The 20,397-nt window shown below is 35.5% G+C and overlaps 1 protein-coding gene across 15 annotated transcripts in view; it reads left to right on the forward strand.

The window, feature by feature from the left end:
• Positions 1-20,397, forward strand: part of NEK1 (NIMA related kinase 1) — a 227,639-nt gene that overhangs the window by 152,865 nt on the left and 54,377 nt on the right. For 9 of the 15 annotated variants that reach the window (XM_045463330.1, XM_045463358.1, XM_045463340.1 and 6 more), the window contains one exon: positions 7,692-7,844. The exons of the other annotated variants lie outside the window; for them this stretch is intronic. In XM_045463330.1, the coding sequence (XP_045319286.1) occupies positions 7,692-7,844 (153 nt within the window). The remainder of the gene's footprint in view (positions 1-7,691; positions 7,845-20,397) is intronic. 15 annotated transcript variants of the gene reach the window in all.

A 20,397-nucleotide genomic window follows, 5' to 3' on the forward strand; every position in this document is an offset into this window, starting at 1 on the left:
ATAAACGTTGAAAAAAAAAATTAAAAAAAAAAAAAAAAAAGATGGTTGGATCTAAAAATGACATTTTGCCATTTGTTTTTTTGTTTGTCTTATCCATTCTTTGTTTCCTTTGCCCTTTTGTTTTTCTTTTGGATTGAGTATTTTTATGATTTCATTTTATCTCTGTTATTGTTCAGTTTACTGTTATTTTAGTGTTTGCTTTAGACATTATAGCACACATCTTTAAGTTACAGTCTATCTTCCAGAGATTGATTACATTTCTCATATAGCGTAAGAACCTTCCAACAGTATACTTAGATTTCTTTCCTCCCAGTCTTTATGCTGTGTCTTTGTTTGTTTGTTTACCTTATGTGATAAACCCCACAATACATTATGGTCATTTATCCTTGAAGGAATTTTAAATAATAATAGAAACAGTCTTTTGTATCTACCCGTGTAGTTACTGTTTCCAACAGTCTTCATAATATTTGTATAAATGAGATTTCCATGTGTTACCATTTTTCTTCTGCCTGAAGGACTTTAACCTTTCTTGTTATGTAGTCCTGCTGGTGATGATGAGTTCTTTCAGCTCTTGTATGTCTGTAAAAGTGTTTATTTTGCCTTTCTTTTGCAAAGATTTTTTTGGTGGGATAGAATTCTACCTTGGTATTTTTTTCTTTTAGTACTTCATGATATTGCTCCAATGTCTTCCAGTTTGCATTTCTTGTGATGAGAATCTTCTATCATCCTTGTTATTCCTCTGTATGTAATATGTCTTTTTTCTCCTTGATGTTTTTAGCTTTTTTCCCTAAGCCTTGGTTTTAGTAAATTTGATAATTATGTGCCTTGATGTCATTTTCTTCATGTTTCTTTTGCTTGGGTTTTGTTGAGCTTCTTGGATTTGTGAATGGTTTTCATCAAGTTTGGATAATTTTGGCCATTATTTTTTCTAGCGTTTTTTTGTCTTTTCTAGAAGTTCATATGGAGCTTGTTAATGTTTTCTTTTTCTCTAGTTTTTATCATTTGTCTCTGTAGCTTAATGAACATACAGAATTTATTTATGAAAATTATAAACATCCTCTCTACTAATTAGGTCATCTATAATTTTTAGGTTGATATTAATTGGTTGAAATTTTTTCCTCTTTATTAAAGGTTGAATTCTTTTGCTTCTGTGCATGGCTTGGTCATTTTTTGTTTGGTAGCTAAAGCATGAATTTTACCTAGATGGGTGGCTGTATATTTTTATATTCCTATAAATATTCTTGACTTTTGTTCTGGGATACAGTTCAGTTATGTATAAATAGATTGACCGTTTTAGGTTGTGGTTTTAATCTTTATTAGGTAGAACTAGAGCAATATCTATGGCTAATCTATCTCCTTTTACTGAGTCTGAAACCTTTCTGAATAATCTACCTGATGACTTGTGAATTAAGAAGACATTTTTTTCTGACTGGTGGGAAGAGGGACTATTTTTGACCCTGTTTGAACTGCAAGTATTATTCCCTATACTCCATTTGGATGATCTTTTCCCTAGACTACAGTAATTTACCATGTGTGTGCTAATTCCAGGGAGCTCTTTATAGTTCTGAGTTCTCTTTGTGTAGCTTTCTATTCCTTAGTACTCTATCCTTCCAACATGAACCACTTTTGCCTCCTAGACTTACAATTCTGTTACCTCAGCTCAGACCATCAACTCCACCTGGTTTTTCCTTCCTGCATCAAAGGGAACAAAGTTCATATTGTTTCATATGGACATTTAGTTTGTCCAATTTTGTTTATTACTTTCTCCATATTGTTTTGGCACCTCTGTCAAATAGCACATGGCTGTAGGTAATGAGCCTATTTATGGGTTTTCTACTTTATAACTATCCTTTTAAAAGTTAGTTCCCTACTGGGAATCATTTTTGCTTTCTAAAACTGATTATTACCTGCTAATTTGTAGATTCTTTCAAGGAACTAGTACATGCAAATTTGTATCAACATTTTGTATTTGGTTACCATTAAAATTTAAGTGACTTATATATACTGTAATATGTGAGATTGCATCTTGTCTATTAATGCTTTGAGCATTCTTACAAAAGGCTTCTAAGACTCAAACATCAATAGCTAATTTCCCATTTTTTTGCTCTGCTAAATTTTATTTAAAAAATTTTTAATGTTTATTTATTTTTGAGAGAGAGAGAGACAGAGTACAAGCAGGGGAGGAGCAGAGAGAGAGGGAGACAGATCTGAAGCAGGCTCTAGGTTCTGAGCTGTCAGCACAGAGCCTGAAGGGGGGTTCAAACCTATGAACCATCAGATCATGACCTGAGCTGAAGTTGGATGCTTAACCAACTGAGCCACCCAGGTGCCCCTCTGTTTTTATTTTCCTTCAAACTATAGAGTTTAACTTGTAACTATTTTATTTACTTATTTTTTATTGAAACATAGTTGACATGAAATATATTACTTTCAGGTATGCAGCATGGTGATTCAACATTTATATAAATTACGAAGTAACCACCAAGATCTATCTAGCTTACCATCTGTCACCATACAAAGTTGTTACCTATAATTGACTATATTTTCTTTGCTATCCATTGTATCCCCTTGTTTTATTTATTTTATAACCAAAAGTTTGTAGCTTTCAATCCCCTTCCCCTATTTTCCCTATCTTCCCTACTCCCTCCACTCTAGCAACCAGCAGATTATTCTCTATATCCATGAGCCTGTTTCTGTTTTGCTTTATTCATTTGTTTAGTTTTTTGGATTCCACATATAAGTGAAGTCATACAGTATTTGTTTTTCTTTCTCTGACTTACTTCATTTAGCATAATACCCTCTGTGTGCATCCATGTTGTTGGAAATGGAAAGATTTCATTCTTTTTTTGTGGCTGAGTAATTTCCTTTGTGTGTATATATGTATATAATTGATCCTGAACAATTCAGGTGTTAGGGGCCCTGACCACCCCTGTGTGGTCTGAAATCTGCATATTACTTTTGATTCCCCAGACATTTGACTGCTAATAGCCTACTGTTGACTGGAAGCCTTACCAATAGCATAGTAGTTGATTAACACATATTTTGTGTTTATATGTTTTAGGTAATGAATTCTTACAGTAAAGTAAGCTAGAGAAAAGACAATGTTATTTGAAAAATCATAAAGAATGGAAAATATACCTACAGTACTATACTGCATTTATTGAAAAAAAAATCAACACATAAGTGGACGCAAGGCTGTTCAAACCTGTGTTGTTCAAGGGTCAAATGTATACCACATCCTCTTTACCCATTCATCTATTGGTGGACACTTAGGTTTCCTCCATATCTTGGCTATTGTAAATAATGCTTCAGTGAACATAAGGATGCATAATATTAATTTTGGGCTTTGTTTGTTCTTAGTAGCTCCTTTAGGTGTAGGATTAGATTGTTTATGTGAGATTTTTCTTATTTCTTGAGATGGGCTTGCATCACTATAAGCTTCCTTCTTAGAATTGTCTTTGCTGTATCCCATAGATTTTGGAGCATTGTATTTTTATTTTCTTTTGTCTCAAGGTATTTTTTGATTTCCTCTTTGATTTCTTCTTTGACCCATTGGTTTTGTTAGTCTTCACATATTTGTGTTTTACAGTTTTCTTCAGTTTTAGTTTCATACTCTTTTGTTGTATTTGTAAAAGATGCTTGATATCTCAGTTTTCTTAAATTAATTGTGATTTGTTTTGTGACTTAATATGTAATCTGTCATGGCGAATGTCCCATGTACACTTGAAAAGAATGTCTGTTCTGCTATTTTTGGGTGTAATGTTTTGTATATACCTATTAAATCTATCATGATCTATTCATCGATGTAAATGAAATATTAAAGTCCTCTACTATTATTGTATTACCATCAGTTTCTCTATGTTTGTTAATATTTGCTTTATGTATTTAGGTGCCCCTATGTTGGATGCATTGATATTTATAGATGTTCTGTCCTCTTGTTTGATGTATGTATTCATTGTGTAGTGCCCTTCATTGTCTCTTGTTACAGTCTTTCCTTTAAAATCTATTTTTTCTGGGACACCTGGGTGGCTCAGTTGGTTGAGTGTCTGACTTCGGCTCAGGTCATGATCTTGCAGTCTTTGAGTATGGGCCCCACATTGGGCTCTGTGCTGACAGCTCAGAGCCTGGAGCCTGCTTCCGATTCTGTGTCTCCCTCGCTCTCTGCCCCTCCCCCGTTCATGCTCTGTCTCTCTCTGTCTCAAAAATAAATAAACTTAAATATATTTTTCCTCCTGTAAGTATTGCTACCTCAACTTTCTTTATGTTTCCATTTGCATAGAATAGCTTATTCTAACCCTTCACTTTTAGTCTGTGTGTGTCTTTAGATCTGAAGTGAGTCTCTTGTAGGCAACATATATATGGCCTTTTTTTTTTAAATCTATTCAGGGACCCTATGTCTTTTGATTGAAGCATTTAGTTTATTTACATAAACCTTCACTTATACATGTAAATAAAGGTATTTGGTATGTGGTTACCATAAGGTTCACATAAAACATCCTATGTATCTAGTGGTCTGTTTTAAGTTGAAGGCCATTTAAGTTCAAGCACTTTCGTTTTATTTAAAAAAAATTTTTTTTAATGTTTATTTATTTTTGAGAGAGACTGAGACAGAATGCGAGTGGGGGAGGGGCAGAGAAAGAGGGAGACACAGAATCCAAAGCAGGCTCCGAGCTCCGAACTGTCAGCACAGAGCCCAATGCGAGGCTTGAACTCATGAGCTGTGAGGTCATGACCTGAGCTGAAGTCAGGTGCCCAAACGACTGAGCCACCCAGGCGCCCCTAAGTTCAAGCACTTTCTAAAAGCACTACATTTTTACCATCCCCCAAACATTTTATGTTTTTGATATCATGTTTTACATCTTACTATTTTGTGTATCTCTTGACTAATTATTGTAGGCCTAGATGATTTTAATATTTTTATCTTTTAACCATCATGTTAGATGTGAGGGCAGTTGATCCACAGCTTTGGTTTTATGCTTACTTTTACCAGTAAGATTTTTTCGTTCTTAATTTTCTAATTTTTGGTTTTGATCTTTTCTTTTTTTGTTTAATGAAATCCTTTCAACATTTCTTGGAGGGCCAGTTTGGTATTGATGAACTCCTTTAGTTTTTGCTTGTCTGGGAAACTTGGTTATGCCTGGCCCTCAGTGTGGCTTGTTGTGATATCTGGCTGCAACTGTTGTAGGTGTTTTAGTGTTTGGGACTAGCCCTCCCACCCCAGTCCCGTTTAACTTAGGAGGGGCTGTGGTGCTTGCTGAGGGTGCCCTCCAGGAGTGGTGGAACAACTCTGAGTGATAACTTTGCCAGATAGAGTATTCTTGTTTATAAGTTGTTGTTTTTTTTTCCTTTCATTACTTGGAATATATCATGCCACACCCTTCTGGCCTGTCAAGGTTCTGCTGAAAAATTAGCTGATAGGTTTTGGGGGTTCCTTGTAAGTAACTAGTTGTTTTTCTCTTGCCGCTTTTAAGACTCTTTTTTCTTTTTCTTTTGTTTTATTTCTTTTTCTTTTTCTTTTGTTTTAGTTATTTATTTTGAAGACAGAGTGAGTGCAAGCAGCGGAGGGGCAGAGAGAGAACCCCAAGCAGCCCAGAGGCTGATGCAGGGCTCAATCCCGTGAACTGTGAGGTCATGACCTGAGCCGAAATCAAGAGTCAGACACTCAACTGGCTAAGCCACCCAGGCACCCCAAGACTCTCTATCTTTAACTGCTGATACTTTGATTGTAATGTTTTGGTGTGGGTCTCTTTGAGTTCATCTTATTTGGGACTCTGTGCTTACTGGATTTAGATGTATACTATCTTTGCCAGGTTAGGATATTTTCAGCCGTTGTTTCTTCAAATAAGTTTTCTATCCCTTTCTCTCTTTTCCTTCTTGGACCGTATAATGCTAATGTTAGTACACTTAATATTGTCCCAAAGGTCCCTTAAATGATTCTCATTTTTAAAACTCCTTTTTTCTGATTATTGTTTTGAGTGAGTAATTTCCACTACCCTGCCTTCCAGATTATTGATTCTTTTGCATCATCTGATCTGCTGTTGATTCCCTCTAGTGTATTTTTCATATCAGTTATTGTATTCTTTAGCTCTGATTGGTTATTGTTTTATATGTTCTATCTCTTTGTTGAAGTTCTCATTCTGTTCTCTTCTTCTGAGTTTAGTAAGCATCTTTATGACCATTACTACTTTGGACTCTTTATCTGGTGGACTGCTTTTCTCCATTTTGTTTAGTTCTTTTTCTAAGGTTTTGTCTTATTCTTTTACTTGGAACATATTTCTCTGTCTTCTCATTTTGCCTCACTGTGTTTCTGTGTATTAGGTAGATCAGTTATGTCTTCAAGTCTTGAAGGAGTGGCTTTATGCCGAAGGGGCCTACTAGTCACCTAAGCCAGGTTCTCATGAGTGGGTTCCTGAACCCTCCTGTTGTGGCTGGGTCAATATTTTGCAGACTTGCTGGTGTACACAGCTGCCTGTGAGGTCTGACTTTCACTACCACAGGTGTACTGTTGAATGAGGCTGGCCCTCAGTGTGGCTTGTTGTGATAGCTGGCTGCAAGTTTTGTAGGTGTTTTAGTGTTTGGGACTAGCCCCTCCTCCAACCAGGTTAACTTAGGAAGGGCTCTGGTGCTGGCTGAGGGTCCCCTCTAGGAGTGGTGGAACAGAGAATTGCTTGGAAAGGGCTCCTGACCAACCTACGCTACTTGCAGGGTATACTAAGGTAGGGACTCTGGGCCCGGGTGGGCACGTTGGGTAAGGCAAGTCCACAGGGGAATGCCAGGGTGGAGCTAGTGGTGCTAGCACAGTAGGTGGAAAGTGTCAGAAATGGCACCCACCGGAGCTGGGTCAGCTAGGTAGAAAGAGGATAAGAAAAACTATACCCCAGCACTTTCATCCCTGGAAAACTTTCCAACAGATCCCTGCCCTTTGGGCACATATCTGAAGTTAGTGGATTTCCTTCAGGGAGTTTTCAAACTGCTACACTGTCCTGGGACTTAGAGTCAGTGGCATTGTGCATACTCCCTTTAAGAGTGGAGTTGCAGTTTCCTGCTGCTCTCTAGCTCTCCCAAACATAAGCAAGCCGCCTTGGTTTTCAAAGCCATACATTATGGGTGCTTGTCTTTCTGGTACAGATCCCCTGGGCTCTGGAGCCTCATGTGGAACTCAGACCCCTTAGTCCCCAGGGAGGGCCTCTGCAGCTGTGATATCACTCACTGTGGGTCACCATGCCAGGGATGCGAGTCCTGACTAAATTGCATCTCCACCCCTCTGCCCATCTCAATTGTCTTTTTCTTTGTATTTTTAGTTCTTTGTGATCTGTTCAGCTAGTCTTCAGTTTGTTCTCAGAGATAGTTGTTCTACATGTAGTTATAGATTTTGGTGTGTCCCTAATAGGAGATGAGTTCTTGATCTTCCCATTCTGCCATCTTGATCCTGCCCCCCTTAAGTATTTTAAAAGTATTTTAGTAGATCTATAGTTTTATTACTACTGTTAGTAATACCACTCATCATCCATTCTTTCTGTTCATCATTCGTTCTCTGAAAGTCTTTTAAAGTATCAGCTTACGTTCCTTGTGATACAACCTTTTTTCCCTTTGATGTGTTCAGTTGGATAGATCTTAAATCTGCCTTATAAAACAGTAATAGTGTTATGTTCCATCAGTGAGATTTGTTTTTTTGTGTCTTTTTCTCATAGAACATACAGTGGGAGAGGTTATCAAATTAGATCCTGGTGGGTCTCCAAGAAAAGTCTGGGGGAGAAGCCCTACAGATTCAGTTCTGAAGATACTTGGAGAAGCTGAACTACAGCTTCAGACAGGACTACTAGAAAACACAACCATTAGACGTGGTAAGCAGAAACAGATTGTTTTTCCATACTAGAAGTAACGTTATTAAGAATTAAATTGTATTTTTAAAGATGTATCTATTTTAAGTGAATTGTTTATAATAGGTTATCTTTTTGTTCTAGTTAGATGGACATTAGTCATATTTTCTGAAGAGTTGTCTCAACATTGTAGTCTTGAATTTTGACCTGACATAACCTGGATGGGATCTTAAAAGAAAAGGAAAAGGAAATGTTCATAGGGTGAGCCGGAAAAGTAGAACAGTCAAAATGTTGTTTTACATGAAGAGAGAGATAGGAACAATGCATGTGGATTCTGGAATTAGGTTGAATAAAGATATCTGTAGTAGTTATGACAACATTATTTTAGGACTGGGGAGGGTGAATTGTGAGGCAAGAGGAAAACACTTATGTTCCATGAGTATTGTGCATCTTGGTATTACAGCTATGCATATGAAGAGTGTCCATGTATAAAACAGGTGTTTTCACATTTAAAAGCTTATTCAAATGAGAGGCTGAATATGGTTTTTCTTTTTTCAGAATCTGTGTCTAGACATGAATGTATGTCACTATTGTGTTCTCTCTCAATCTATCTCTTTTTTCCCTGTCTCTCCTTAAGTTTGTCTCTGACAACTTTGTGCATACTTTTATCCTTGCCTTTTTCATGCAATATCATCATTTACTTTTTTTCAATTGTGTCTGTCCTCTGAGAGCAAGGATGATCTTTTTACTCTTTGTAGCTTTCCTGCCTAACACATAGTAGTAGGAACAGCTAATTAGTGTTCCATAAATAGTTGGTAAATTGAAGTTAAATAAAAAGTAAGACAAATCATAAATGACTTTTCAGTTCCAGTTCTCTGAAGATGGATTATTTGAGTATGGAGAATATTGAATTTAGAGAATTATTTGAATTAGAGTGATGCTCATATTTGAAATTGACAAAAAAAAAAAAAAAAAAACATAGGTGGTAAAGTTATTCGAAGTGTGTATAAAGAAATTAGCCAGATGCTATTTTGCCAGTGAGATGAACCTATACACGTTATTAAAGTGTAAAAAGTAGATTATTTTCTTTTCAAGGGTGAATCTCCTAGCCATTAATCATTCTAGCGTTTTCTTTAATATTAAAAGAAAGAGCAATTTCAAGAGAGAAGTATATACAATTACTTGTTTGAAAAAAGGGTATACAAACTGCATGTATTTGTAATTAATTTGTTCCCATTCTTGTATATGAAAATTGTATAATTGTATGCCAGACACTAATCAAAAACAAAATGCTAGTAATTTAGTATTCTTACATCTTAGTCTGATCCTGTTGTCAGAATACCTCAGGCTTTATTAAGGGAAAAAAAAGTCTCCAGGCCAAAATCTTTTCAAAAATAACGATAAAAATTTTATATTATTTTGTAAGCTAAAAATCCTTTATGTGTTTATATTAGAACCATTACTTTAAAAACATCAGATTCAGATGCTTTTTATGTAAGATCTTTAATGCTTAAATGTGTGCAATTTGGTGTACAATAATACTTAGGTAATGTGGAAGCAGGCCTTCTCCATATTCAAATAATCCATCTTGGGAGAACTGGAACTGAAAAGTCATTTATGATTTGTCTTCCTTTTTTTTAACTTCAATTTACCAACTATTTATGGAACACTAATTAGCTGTTCCTACTACTACGTGTTAGGCAGGAAAGCTACAAAGAGTAAAAAGATCATCCTTACTCTCAGAGGACAGACACAAATGAAAAAAAAATACATGATAATATTGAATGAAAAGGGCAAGGATAAAAGTAGGCACAAAGTTAAGAGGTAGTGCAGACATGTTTAAATAACTAACCGTATCTTGGATAGTTAAAAAAAAGACTTCTCACAGTTGTCCTCTGCCCTCTTTTTAATTTTTCCCTAATGCTCTGTGCTAGGATTTTAACACAAAGAAGTCACAGTTTCTTACCATTAGGAAATCCCATGTGGCAAAATCTTTGTTGGAAGTGTATGTGTAATGGTATGGAGCCACAGATTAGGAGGCTTTATGTTGTCAATATCGTATAGTTTCATTAAGTATGGTAAGGCCCTTTTGGGTTAGAGAAAGCCACAGAGAGAGGAAGTGATCTTGAGCTAGGCCAAAAAATAAAAAAAGAGCTCATTGGGTAAATAAGGGGGGGAAGAATGAAGTTCCAGGCAATACACAATCCCAGTATATGCAAGGACAAAAAAAGTTTATTTAATATGTGTGTGGGAGCACCTTCATGCTGTGGAAGGATAATGGGCTTTGGTTCCAATTCTGGTTCCGATCACTTGCCCCGCAGCCATGGGCAAGTTGCTCTGACTTTGACATTCAATTTCTCTATGTGTAGAATGGAAACACTGTTATTAAGGATTGTTTTGTGGATTTAATGACAAACATAAAGGACCTGCAGTGTTCTCTAGGCTCCCAATCTTTATGTAAGTGTCTCATCAATATGATTGTCTTAAGCCCTTTTTGTAATAGAAGGCATGTGAACAATATGAGAGATTTTGTATGTTCATAGCAGTTTAAGATTTTATTCTTGAAAAGTCAGTTTGGCTGAATGTAAATCTTTGGTTTATATTTCCATTCCTTGAATTTCTTTACTATATGAAACTCCATTGTTTTCTGCCATAAAGCAAAGCTATCAAGAATCTGATGACAATCTTATTTTCTCTTATAAATGATTTGGTCATTTTGCTTGGATACTCAAAGGATATCTTTCTTTTTCCTTAAAGTCCAGCAGTTTTTAAAAAATACATTTGGTGTTATCATTATTTTCCAGTAGGTTCTGTGTTTTTTTAATAGTTACTTTTGTTTTAGAGTAATTTGGGGTTCATGGCAATATTGAATAGAAAGTACAGTTTCAGTATATCCCCTTCTTTGACCTATGCATGGCCTTTCCAACCAACAACATCCTCTCTCCAGAGTGGTGCATTTGTTAAAATTGACAAACCAGCATTGACACATTATGATCACCCCAAATCCATAGTATAAAGTCCACTCTTGGTTTTATACCATTCATGGATTTTGACAAATATAAAGTGATACACATACACTATAATATCATACAAAATATTTTATTGCTCTAAAAAATCCCTGTGTTCTACCTATTTATTCCTCCCTCCTCTCAAACTCCTAGCAACCACTGGTCTTTATAGTGTCTCATTAGTTTTGCCTTTTCTAGAATGTCATGGCTGGAATCATACCATATGTAGCCTTTTCATACTGGCTTCTTTAGTAATAGGCATTGAAGTTTTCTCCCTGTTTTTTCCTGGTATGATACCTTATTTCTTTTTAGTGCTAAATAATATTGCATTGTAGGGATATGCCACAGTTTGTTTATATAGGTTATTCAGTAGGTTATTCACCTATTGAAAGACATTTTTTTTTTTTTTTAATGTTTATTTATTTTTGAGACAGAGAAATACAGAGCATGAATGGGGGAGGGTCAGAGAGAGGGAGACACAGAATCTGAAGCAGGCTCCAGGCTCGGAGCTGTCAGCCCAGAGCCCGACGCGGGGCTCGAGCTCACAGACTGTGAGATCATGACCTGAGCTGAAGTCGGACGCTTAACCGACTGAGCCACCCAGGCGCCCCTTGAAAGACTTTTTGATCGATTCCAAGTTTTGGCAATTATGAATAAAACTGCTATAAATATCTATGTGCAGGTTTCTGTTAAGACAAAAGATTTTACTTCTTGAGTAAATACCAAGCAATGTGAATGCTGGTTCATGTGTTAACAGTTTGTTTAGTTTTACAACACTCTGCCAAGCTGTCTTCCAAAGTGGCTGTCCCATCTTGCACCCCCATGAGAAACGAATGAGAGCTCTTATTGCTCCACCTCCTCAGCAGCATTTAGTGTGGTCGGTGATTTGGATTGTAGCCATTGTGGTAGACATGTAGTGGTATCACATTGTTTTGATTTGCAATTCCCAAATGGCATGTGATGTGGCGCATTTTTTCAGATGCCTGTTTGCCATCCATGTATGTCTTTGCTGAGGTGTCTGTTCAGATCTTTAGTCCATTTTTAAGTTGGGCTGTTTAGTGTTGTTTTTTTTTAATTGTTGAGTTTTAAGAGTTCCTTGTATGTTTTGGTTAACAGGGCTTTAAGTCTTTATGTCTTGTGCGAATATTTTCATCCACTCTGTGGCTTGTCTTCTCATTTTCTTGACAGTGTCTTTTGTAGAGCAAAAGTTTTAAATTTTAGTGAAGTCCAGAGTCACCTGAGTGGCTCAGTCAGTTGAACATCCAACTCATGATTTCAGCTCAAGTAATGATCTTACCATTCATGGGATTGAGCCTTGCGTTGGGCTCTGTGCTGACAGTGCTGACCCTGTTTGGGATTCTTTTCCCCCCACCCTTTGCCACCCCCCTGACACACTTGCACATGCTTTTTCTAAATAAATAAATAAACATTTAGAAGAAAACTAATTTTAGTGAAGTCCACCTTATTAATTCTTTTTTTCATGGATCGTGCCTTTGGTAGTGTATCTAAAATGTCATTGCTAAACTTGAAGTCATCTGGATTTTCTTCTGTGTTATCTTCTAAGGGTTTTATAATTTTGCATTTTACATTTAGGACTGTGATCAGTTTTGAGTTCATTTTTGTGAATAGTGTAAGGTCTGTATCTAGATACTTTTTGGGGGAGAGGGGAAATGGGATCTCCAGATGTTCCCGTGCCATTTATTATAGAGTCTATCCCTTCTCCATTGAATTGCCTTTGCTTTTTCATTGAAGATCAGTTGACTGTATTTATATGGGTCTATTTCTGAGCTATGTTCTGTTTCATTTATCTATCCATTACCATACTGTCTTGATTACTGTAGCTTTATATTGAGTCTTGGAGCTGGGTAGTATCATTCCTTGAACTATGTTCTCCTTCAATATCATGTTGGCTTCTCTGGATCTTTTGCCTCTCTACATAAACTTTTAGAATCATGTTGAATCAACTTTTAGATATCAGTGTTGATATCCGCAAAATAACTTTCTAGGATTTCGACTGGGATTGCATTGAATCCATAGATCAAAATGTGAAGGACTGACGTGACAATATTCAGTCTTCCTATTCATGAACATGGAATATCCCTTTACTTAATTTTTCTTTGATTTTTTTTATGAGAGTTTTATAGTTTTTTTCATTGTAGTGTATCTTTATAATATGTGGTTTCCAATCCTTCCCCCACCCCAATTTTAGGAAAGTGTTATTGAATTATAGTTTTTCTAGTTTTCTCTTCCTTAAGTCTATTTCAGGAACTTCTGTTTGTATTTTTGATATTTTTCATCTTTAATATCTGCCACTTTCTCTTAAATCCTTTCTATCACTTTTTTCAATTGAAATTTTTCTCTCCTGTTCTCCTTTTATATCTCTTACGACATTATGTGTTTTGTTTATATGATTTTGTGTTTATTCTAAGATATTTATTTTTAAGATTTTTTTCTTTTTTTCCCCTAGTTTTTCTCTAACTCTATCAACTGCCTCATTTCTGATTACTTTCTCATTATAATTTATATTCTCTAATGTCTTCCATGATGTTCTTAATTTTACTAACAAATTTTTTAGTACGTTATAATTTTAGTTTTTTGGTAGGTTTTAATTTTCTATAGCAGTGGTTCTCAAATGAGGGTGATTCTGCACACAGAAGACATTTGGCATTGTTGGGAGACATTTTTGGTTGTTAACTGGGAAGGGCACTATATATCTAGTGGGTAGAGGCCAAGGAAGCTGGTAAATCTTCTACAGTGCATACTATAACAGGTGCTCTCCAAAACAAATAATTATCTGATCCAGTAATGCCAAAGTTGGGAAACACCAGTCTCTGAGGACATTATTCTACTTCATACTCTTTTTTTTTTTTTCTGATAACTTGTATAGAATTCAACAATGATCCTCTGTTACTTATTTTTATGTGAAATTAGATTTATTAAACTTTTAGGCGCATGAAGTCAAAATAGCTTTTCTAACTTCATAGCCTATTAGGGCTTCCTTTTCGGTTATTTTCATGTAGTGTTTAAAAATTAAAGCCTAGGGGTCCCTGGGTGGCTCAGTTGGGTAAGTGTTCTGACTCTTGGTTTCAGCTCTAGTCATGATCTCACATTTTATGAGTTTGAGCCCCACATTGGACTCTGTGCTTACAGTTTGGAGCCTGCTTAGGATTCTCTCTCTCTCTCTCTCTCTCTCTCTGTCTCCCTTTCTTTGCCCCTTCTTCATGCTCTCTCTCTCTCTCAGAATAAATAAATAAACTTAAAAAATTAAAATAAAAATTATTGCCTTGTAGTTTCTGAGCTCTTCTGTCTTTGTTCCTTTCCCCCACTTTTCTCTTTCCTTTGTTTCTCTTATACCTGCACAGATCAATTTGGATTCTCCTTCCAGGAATTTCTTCAGAGTCTGAGGCTTTGTTCTAGGAGGGAGCTTTAGTTGGTTAGTTTTCAGAATTCTTAGGACCCAGACTTCTCCCACCCTTTCTGACCTCCCCATTGACCCTTTCCATTTACTTGCAAATTAAAATGTGTAAAAATTATTCCCATTTCAGCTGCTTTTCTTAAATTGACCCATCATGCTTGCTTGTAAATACCTGCTGTCTCTTTTGGGGGTTCTTCTGACTTGGGGCCTGTTAAGTGCCCTACTGTTTTCCTCTTTTGAACAGATGCTTTTACTGAGTCTGGAGGCTGTCAATGATTTGTCCCCATTCATATGTACTTGGGGGTTTGTGAGGATACCTTGTCGCCTAGATTTGGTTTAGATGTTATTCATGGATATATGGTTTTGCTATCCTGATTTTTTCTGTTTTGTGCAGGAATTCAGGGAAATAAAACAAAACAGCATTCTTTGCTCTCTTCCCAGATTTCTGCATTTGTCTTTAAATACTTGATCCATGTATGATGTTGCTGTAAAACTTTTTCTCCCATTTGACTGTTCCTTCCTACAACCACTGCCAGGGAAAATAATTCATAAGAGATTCTCACTTATGATTTTCCCTTTTTGGTAAGGTGCTTGTAGTGTTTGGGTATCAAGGTTTTTTCTGACCTTACAAAACAAGTTGGGGAATATTCCCTGTTTCCCTGTTTTCTGGAAAACTTTGTAAAAAATTATTACTTTTTTCTTGAGTATTTGGAAGAATTCAACTATGAAGCCATAAGACTGTGGAGTTATCTCTGTGAAAAGATTTCAATTATGGATTTAATTTATGTTGTAATTTCTTTTGAATATTTAGATTATTTGCAAATATTTTGCATTTAATTTGCTGACATTTTGGAGTCTTTCTAGTTATCTTTTTGTTATTGCTTTCTAGTTTCATTGTATTGTGATTACAGAACATTATACTGTGCATAATTTTCATCTTGAAATTTTTGAGACTTGCTTTATCACCCAATGACAATCTGTTTTGATGTTTCATGTGTACTTGAAAAGTTATTCAGTATAGTTGTATGTATGTATGTTCTTTGTCAAGTTGTTTGTTATATGAAAGTCTTCTATATTTTTACTGATTATTTTCATCTGGTTATTGTATCAGCTACTTAGAAAAGAATGTGAAAATCTCCAAGTGTATTTGTGGATTTGTTGTTTTCTCCTTTTAATTCTATACATTTTTGCTACTTGTTATTTAGTGCATATCAATTTAAATTGTTGCAGTGATTGTTTAGATTGTTGCATTATATTGTTTAGGTGATTGCATGACTCTTTTATACATCTTCCTGTTGTATTGACCATTTTTATTATTATGACTTCTCTTTTTATCTCTAGTAACATTACTTCTTTTAAAGTCTACCTCATATTATATAGCTACAGCATTTTTTTGGTTAATGTTTGCTCATTATGTTTTTTCTGTATCTTCTTCTAATTTCTCTGATTCCTTATGTTTTTCTGTGTCTTGTATCTCAAATCCAGGCTGCCCATCTTTGTCTTTTAATCTTGATTGTTTAACTTATTCATGCATAATGTAATTACTGATATGGTTTGCTTTTTAGTCTGTGTAGCAATCTCACAATGTTTTTTATATGTCTCATTTGTACTTTGTTTGTTTATTCTTGTATTTCATTTTTTATTCCCCCTTTTGGACTAACCAAGCATTTCATTTTTCTCTTCTGTTTTTAATTATATATTTTTCATTTACTCTTTTGTTGTGATCCTAGATGACAAATTCTATCCTTAATTCTACCGTAATGCTAATTCACATGTACCTTAATTTAGCATTTATATTGTTTCTCAAACCATGTATGAGCCTTTTAACAATATTACTCTATTTATCCCTTCTAACTCTTTTGCTTATTGTCATCATATACTTTAATAATCTTATATAGCTCATAATGCAATATTATTATGCTAAGAAATCAATATTCATTTACATTTACCCATATTTTATTCTTTACAGGGTTCTTTATTCCTTCCTGAAGTTACACACTTCCATTTGATATCTTTTTCCTTTGAACTGCCTTTAGTATTTCCTGTAGTGCAGATATGCCCTGTATAAATTCTCTCAGCTTTTGTTTATCTGAAAAGATCTTTATTGCACCTCTATCTTTAAGGATCATTTTCAGTGTATACTAAATGCTAAGTAGGTAAGGTTTTTTTGTTTTGTTGGTTGGTTTTGGGGTTTTTGTGGGGAGGGGGAGGATGGGCAAGGGGATTGCTTTTGCTTTATTTTGTTCTTTGCATTTTAAAGATGTTAGTATATTTTCTTTTGGCATCCATAAATATATGTCATTTGTGTGTCTTATTTTTGTTCCTTATTTTGTTCCTATGTTTTTCTTCAAGCTTTTTAAATATTATGTCTTTGATTTTCAACAGTTTTACCATGATATGTGTAGATGTAGTGTCCTTTGTTTTTAACATGCTTTGGGTTATTTCAATTTGGGAGAGCCTGTATGCATTAGATCTTTCTATATTGCTTCTTCCCTATTCTTTTTCTTTTCCTTTTTGGACTTTAGTTACACAAATATTAGACCTTTTGAATTCATCATGTTTGTTATTGCTCTGTTCTGGTTTTACACATTTTCTTCCTTTTTGCTTTAGTATGAATACAGGTATACCTCTGAGATATTGTGGGTTCAATTCAAGACAACCACAGTAAAAGCAAATAACACAATAAAGCGAGTCTGATGAGTTTTTTGGTTTCCTGATCCATGTAGAAGTTATTTTATACTATACTATGGTCTATTAAGTGCATAATGGCATATTCTAGAAAAGCAATGTACATACCTTAATTTAAAAGTGTTTTATTGCTAAAAAATGCTATCATCTGAGCTTTCAGTGAGGTATCACTGATCACAGATCACTGTAACAAATATAATAATAATGAAAAAGTTTGAAATATTGCCATTACCAAAATGCAGCAAAGACACAAAGTGAGCACATGCTATTGGAAAAGTGACGCTGACAGACTTGCTCATGCAGGGTTGCCATAAACCTTCTGTTTATAAGAAAATACAGTTATCTGCAAAGTGCAGTAAAACCAGCTATGCCAGTATTTCTACTGATCTGTCATTTCACTAAATCTGTCTTCTGTGTTCTCTAATCTTCTGCTGTCTTCTCAGTAAATCCAGTGAGTTTGTAATATCAGATATTGCATTTTTCTTTCTTTTTAAAAATTTTTAATGTTTATTTATTTTTGAGAGATTGAGAGAGAAACCAATCCTGAGCAGGGGAGGGGCAGAGAGAGAGACACAGAATCCGAAGCAGGCTCCGGGCTCTGAGCTGTCAGCACAGAGCCGGTGTGGGACTTGAAGCCACGAACCACAAAATCATGCATGACCTGAGCTGAAGTCAGATGTTTAACCGACTGAGCCACCTAGTGCCCCATATATTGCATTTTTCAATGTTAGAATGTCCATTTAATATTCTTTTATAGATTTCAGTTCTCTGTTGAAAATACCCATAGATTTAGCCATTTGGCCCATCTCTTCCCCTGTTTTCTTGAACATATGCATAGGCTTATCATGTTGGTTTCTTTAGGATTATATTGAATATACACATTGGAGGAAATTGATATCTTTACTATATTCACTTTTCCAGTCCATGACTATTTATATCCTCCTATGTATCTAAATCTTTTATTTCTCTCAACAGTAGGTTATAGTTTTCTCCATAGAGGTATTTTATATATCTTGTTAGATAATTCCAAAAATTATATAATTTTTGATGCCATTGTTTTATTCATCTGTTTTGAAATTTTACTTTATAACTGTGGCTCATGTATAAAAGCGGAAATATAATTTACTTTTGTATATGACTTTATATTCAGCAACTTTGCTTAAGTTCCTTCATTAATTCTAATAATGTATTGGTAGATTCTCTTGTTATTTTTGTAAACCCGTAATATTATGTTTTATTTGGGGCACCTAGGTGGATCAGTCGGTCAAGTGTCCCAACTTGGTCTCAGGTCATGATCTTGTATGACCTCTTGAGTTTGAGCCCCACATTGGGCTCTGTGCTGACAGCTTGGAGCCGGGAGTCTGCTTCAGATTCTGTGTCTCCCTCTCTCTCTGCCCCTCCCCTGCTCACGTCTCTCTCTCTGAAAAGTAAATAAACATTTTAAAAAACAGTTATTTTATATTTTACAATTCTTACACTTCTTATGCTAAGACTTCCAATAGAATGCTGAATAGAGAAGTGCCATGTTCTTGACTCAAGGAGGTAAATATATCATATTAGCTCAAGTCTTTTATTTAAATATCCATTGTATTGGGGTGCCTGAGTAGCTCAGTTGGTTGAGCGTCTGACTTTGGCGAGGTCATGATCTTGTGGTTCGTGAGTTCGAGCCCCACGTCAGGCTCTGTGCTGACAGCTCAGAGCCTGGAGCCTGCTTCAGACTCTGTGTCTCCCTCTCTCTCTGCTCTTCCCCCACTCATTCTGTGTCTCTCTCTCAAAAAATGAATAAACATTAAAAAAAATAAAAAAAAAATCCATTGTAAGATTAAGGAATTCTCTTCTAGTCTTGCTTTATGAAGAGCATTAAACTTAAACTCTTTTTCTGAATCAATTGAGATGATTGTATGATTTTTCTTCTTTATTATATATATATATTTTTTTTTATTTTAAGATATTTTCTTTTTTTTTTTTTTTCAACGTTTATTTATTTTTGGGACAGAGAGAGACAGAGCATGAACGGGGGAGGGGCAGAGAGAGAGGGAGACACAGAATCGGAAACAGGCTCCAGGCTCTGAGCCATCAGCCCAGAGCCCGACGCGGGGCTCGAACTCACGGACCGCGAGATCGTGACCTGGCTGAAGTCGGACGCTTAACCGACTGCGCCACCCAGGCGCCCCTCTTCTTTATTATATTAATGTGGAAAACACCGTTGATTGATTGTCAAATATTAAACAGGTTTTGTCAGTATTAATCACTTTTTTTATTGTTACGAGTCTTATAAATAGATTTCATTGTAATTTTCTGATTGTAGTTAATTCCCTTGTCATATTCTTCTGGCCATTTTGATTTGCTTCTTTATAAATTGTATTTATATTCTTTGCCCTTTTTATATGGCATTGCCCATGTTTTTTTGTGTATGAATTTTTATCTGGGATAGATAATCTATATCTAGTATATCAACACAGGTTTTTCCCCACATGCTGCTGATTAACTTATGCTTTTTTTGGCCATAAGGATTTTTTTTTAATTTTCATGCAAATATGTCTTTTTCTTTATATCATCTGAATTTTCTTTAATGGGTCAAAAGGTTTCCAAATTTTTAAATCCTTTATTTATTTATTTATTTTTTATTATTATTTAAAAAAAATTTTTTTTTTCTCAACGTTTTTATTTATTTTTGGGACAGAGAGAGACAGAGCATGAACGGGGGAGGGGCAGAGAGAGAGGGAGACACAGAATCGGAAACAGGCTCCAGGCTCTGAGCCATCAGCCCAGAGCCCGATGCGGGGCTCGAACCCACGGACCGCGAGATCGTGACCTGGCTGAAGTCGGACGCTTAACCGACTGCACCACCCAGGCGCCCCTTAAATCCTTTAGATAGACAACGCATGCATGTGAGTATGCATTGGCACTCACACACATGCATGACATTTAATCTAATTGGAAATCTAACATTTTTCTGGATTATTTTTTTGATAGTTACTATTCAAACGAATTTTATTTTATTGGGTATTTTGATTAGAATTAAATTTGGGGCACCTCGGTGGCTCAGTCAGTTGAGCCTCTGACTGTTGGTTTTGGCTCTGGTCATGACTTCATGGTTCCTGAGTTCAAGCACCATGTCAGCTCTGTGCTGACAGCACGGAGCCTGCTTAGGATTCTCTCTCCCTCTCTCTCTCTCTCTCTCTCTGCCCCTCCCCTGCTTGTGCTCCCTTTCAAAATAAATAAATAAACATTTTTAAAAAAGAATCATATTAAATCTATATATTGATTTTTGGAATTTTATTTTTATGCTATTCAAGAATTTAAGTATGTCTTAATCTTTGCGCCATCTTGTTTAGTGTTTGTCAGTAACATTTTGTTTTCTTCATTTAAGTTCTTACAGCTTTTTCAGTAAATTGATTCTTGTGCAATGTGTGTATTTTTGTCTTTATTATGGATGACATTTTTCCTATTTCCCTTTCTAAGT

This window comes from Leopardus geoffroyi, chromosome B1 (genome assembly GCF_018350155.1).
Source record: "Leopardus geoffroyi isolate Oge1 chromosome B1, O.geoffroyi_Oge1_pat1.0, whole genome shotgun sequence".
NCBI classification, from domain to species: domain Eukaryota; kingdom Metazoa; phylum Chordata; class Mammalia; order Carnivora; family Felidae; genus Leopardus; species Leopardus geoffroyi.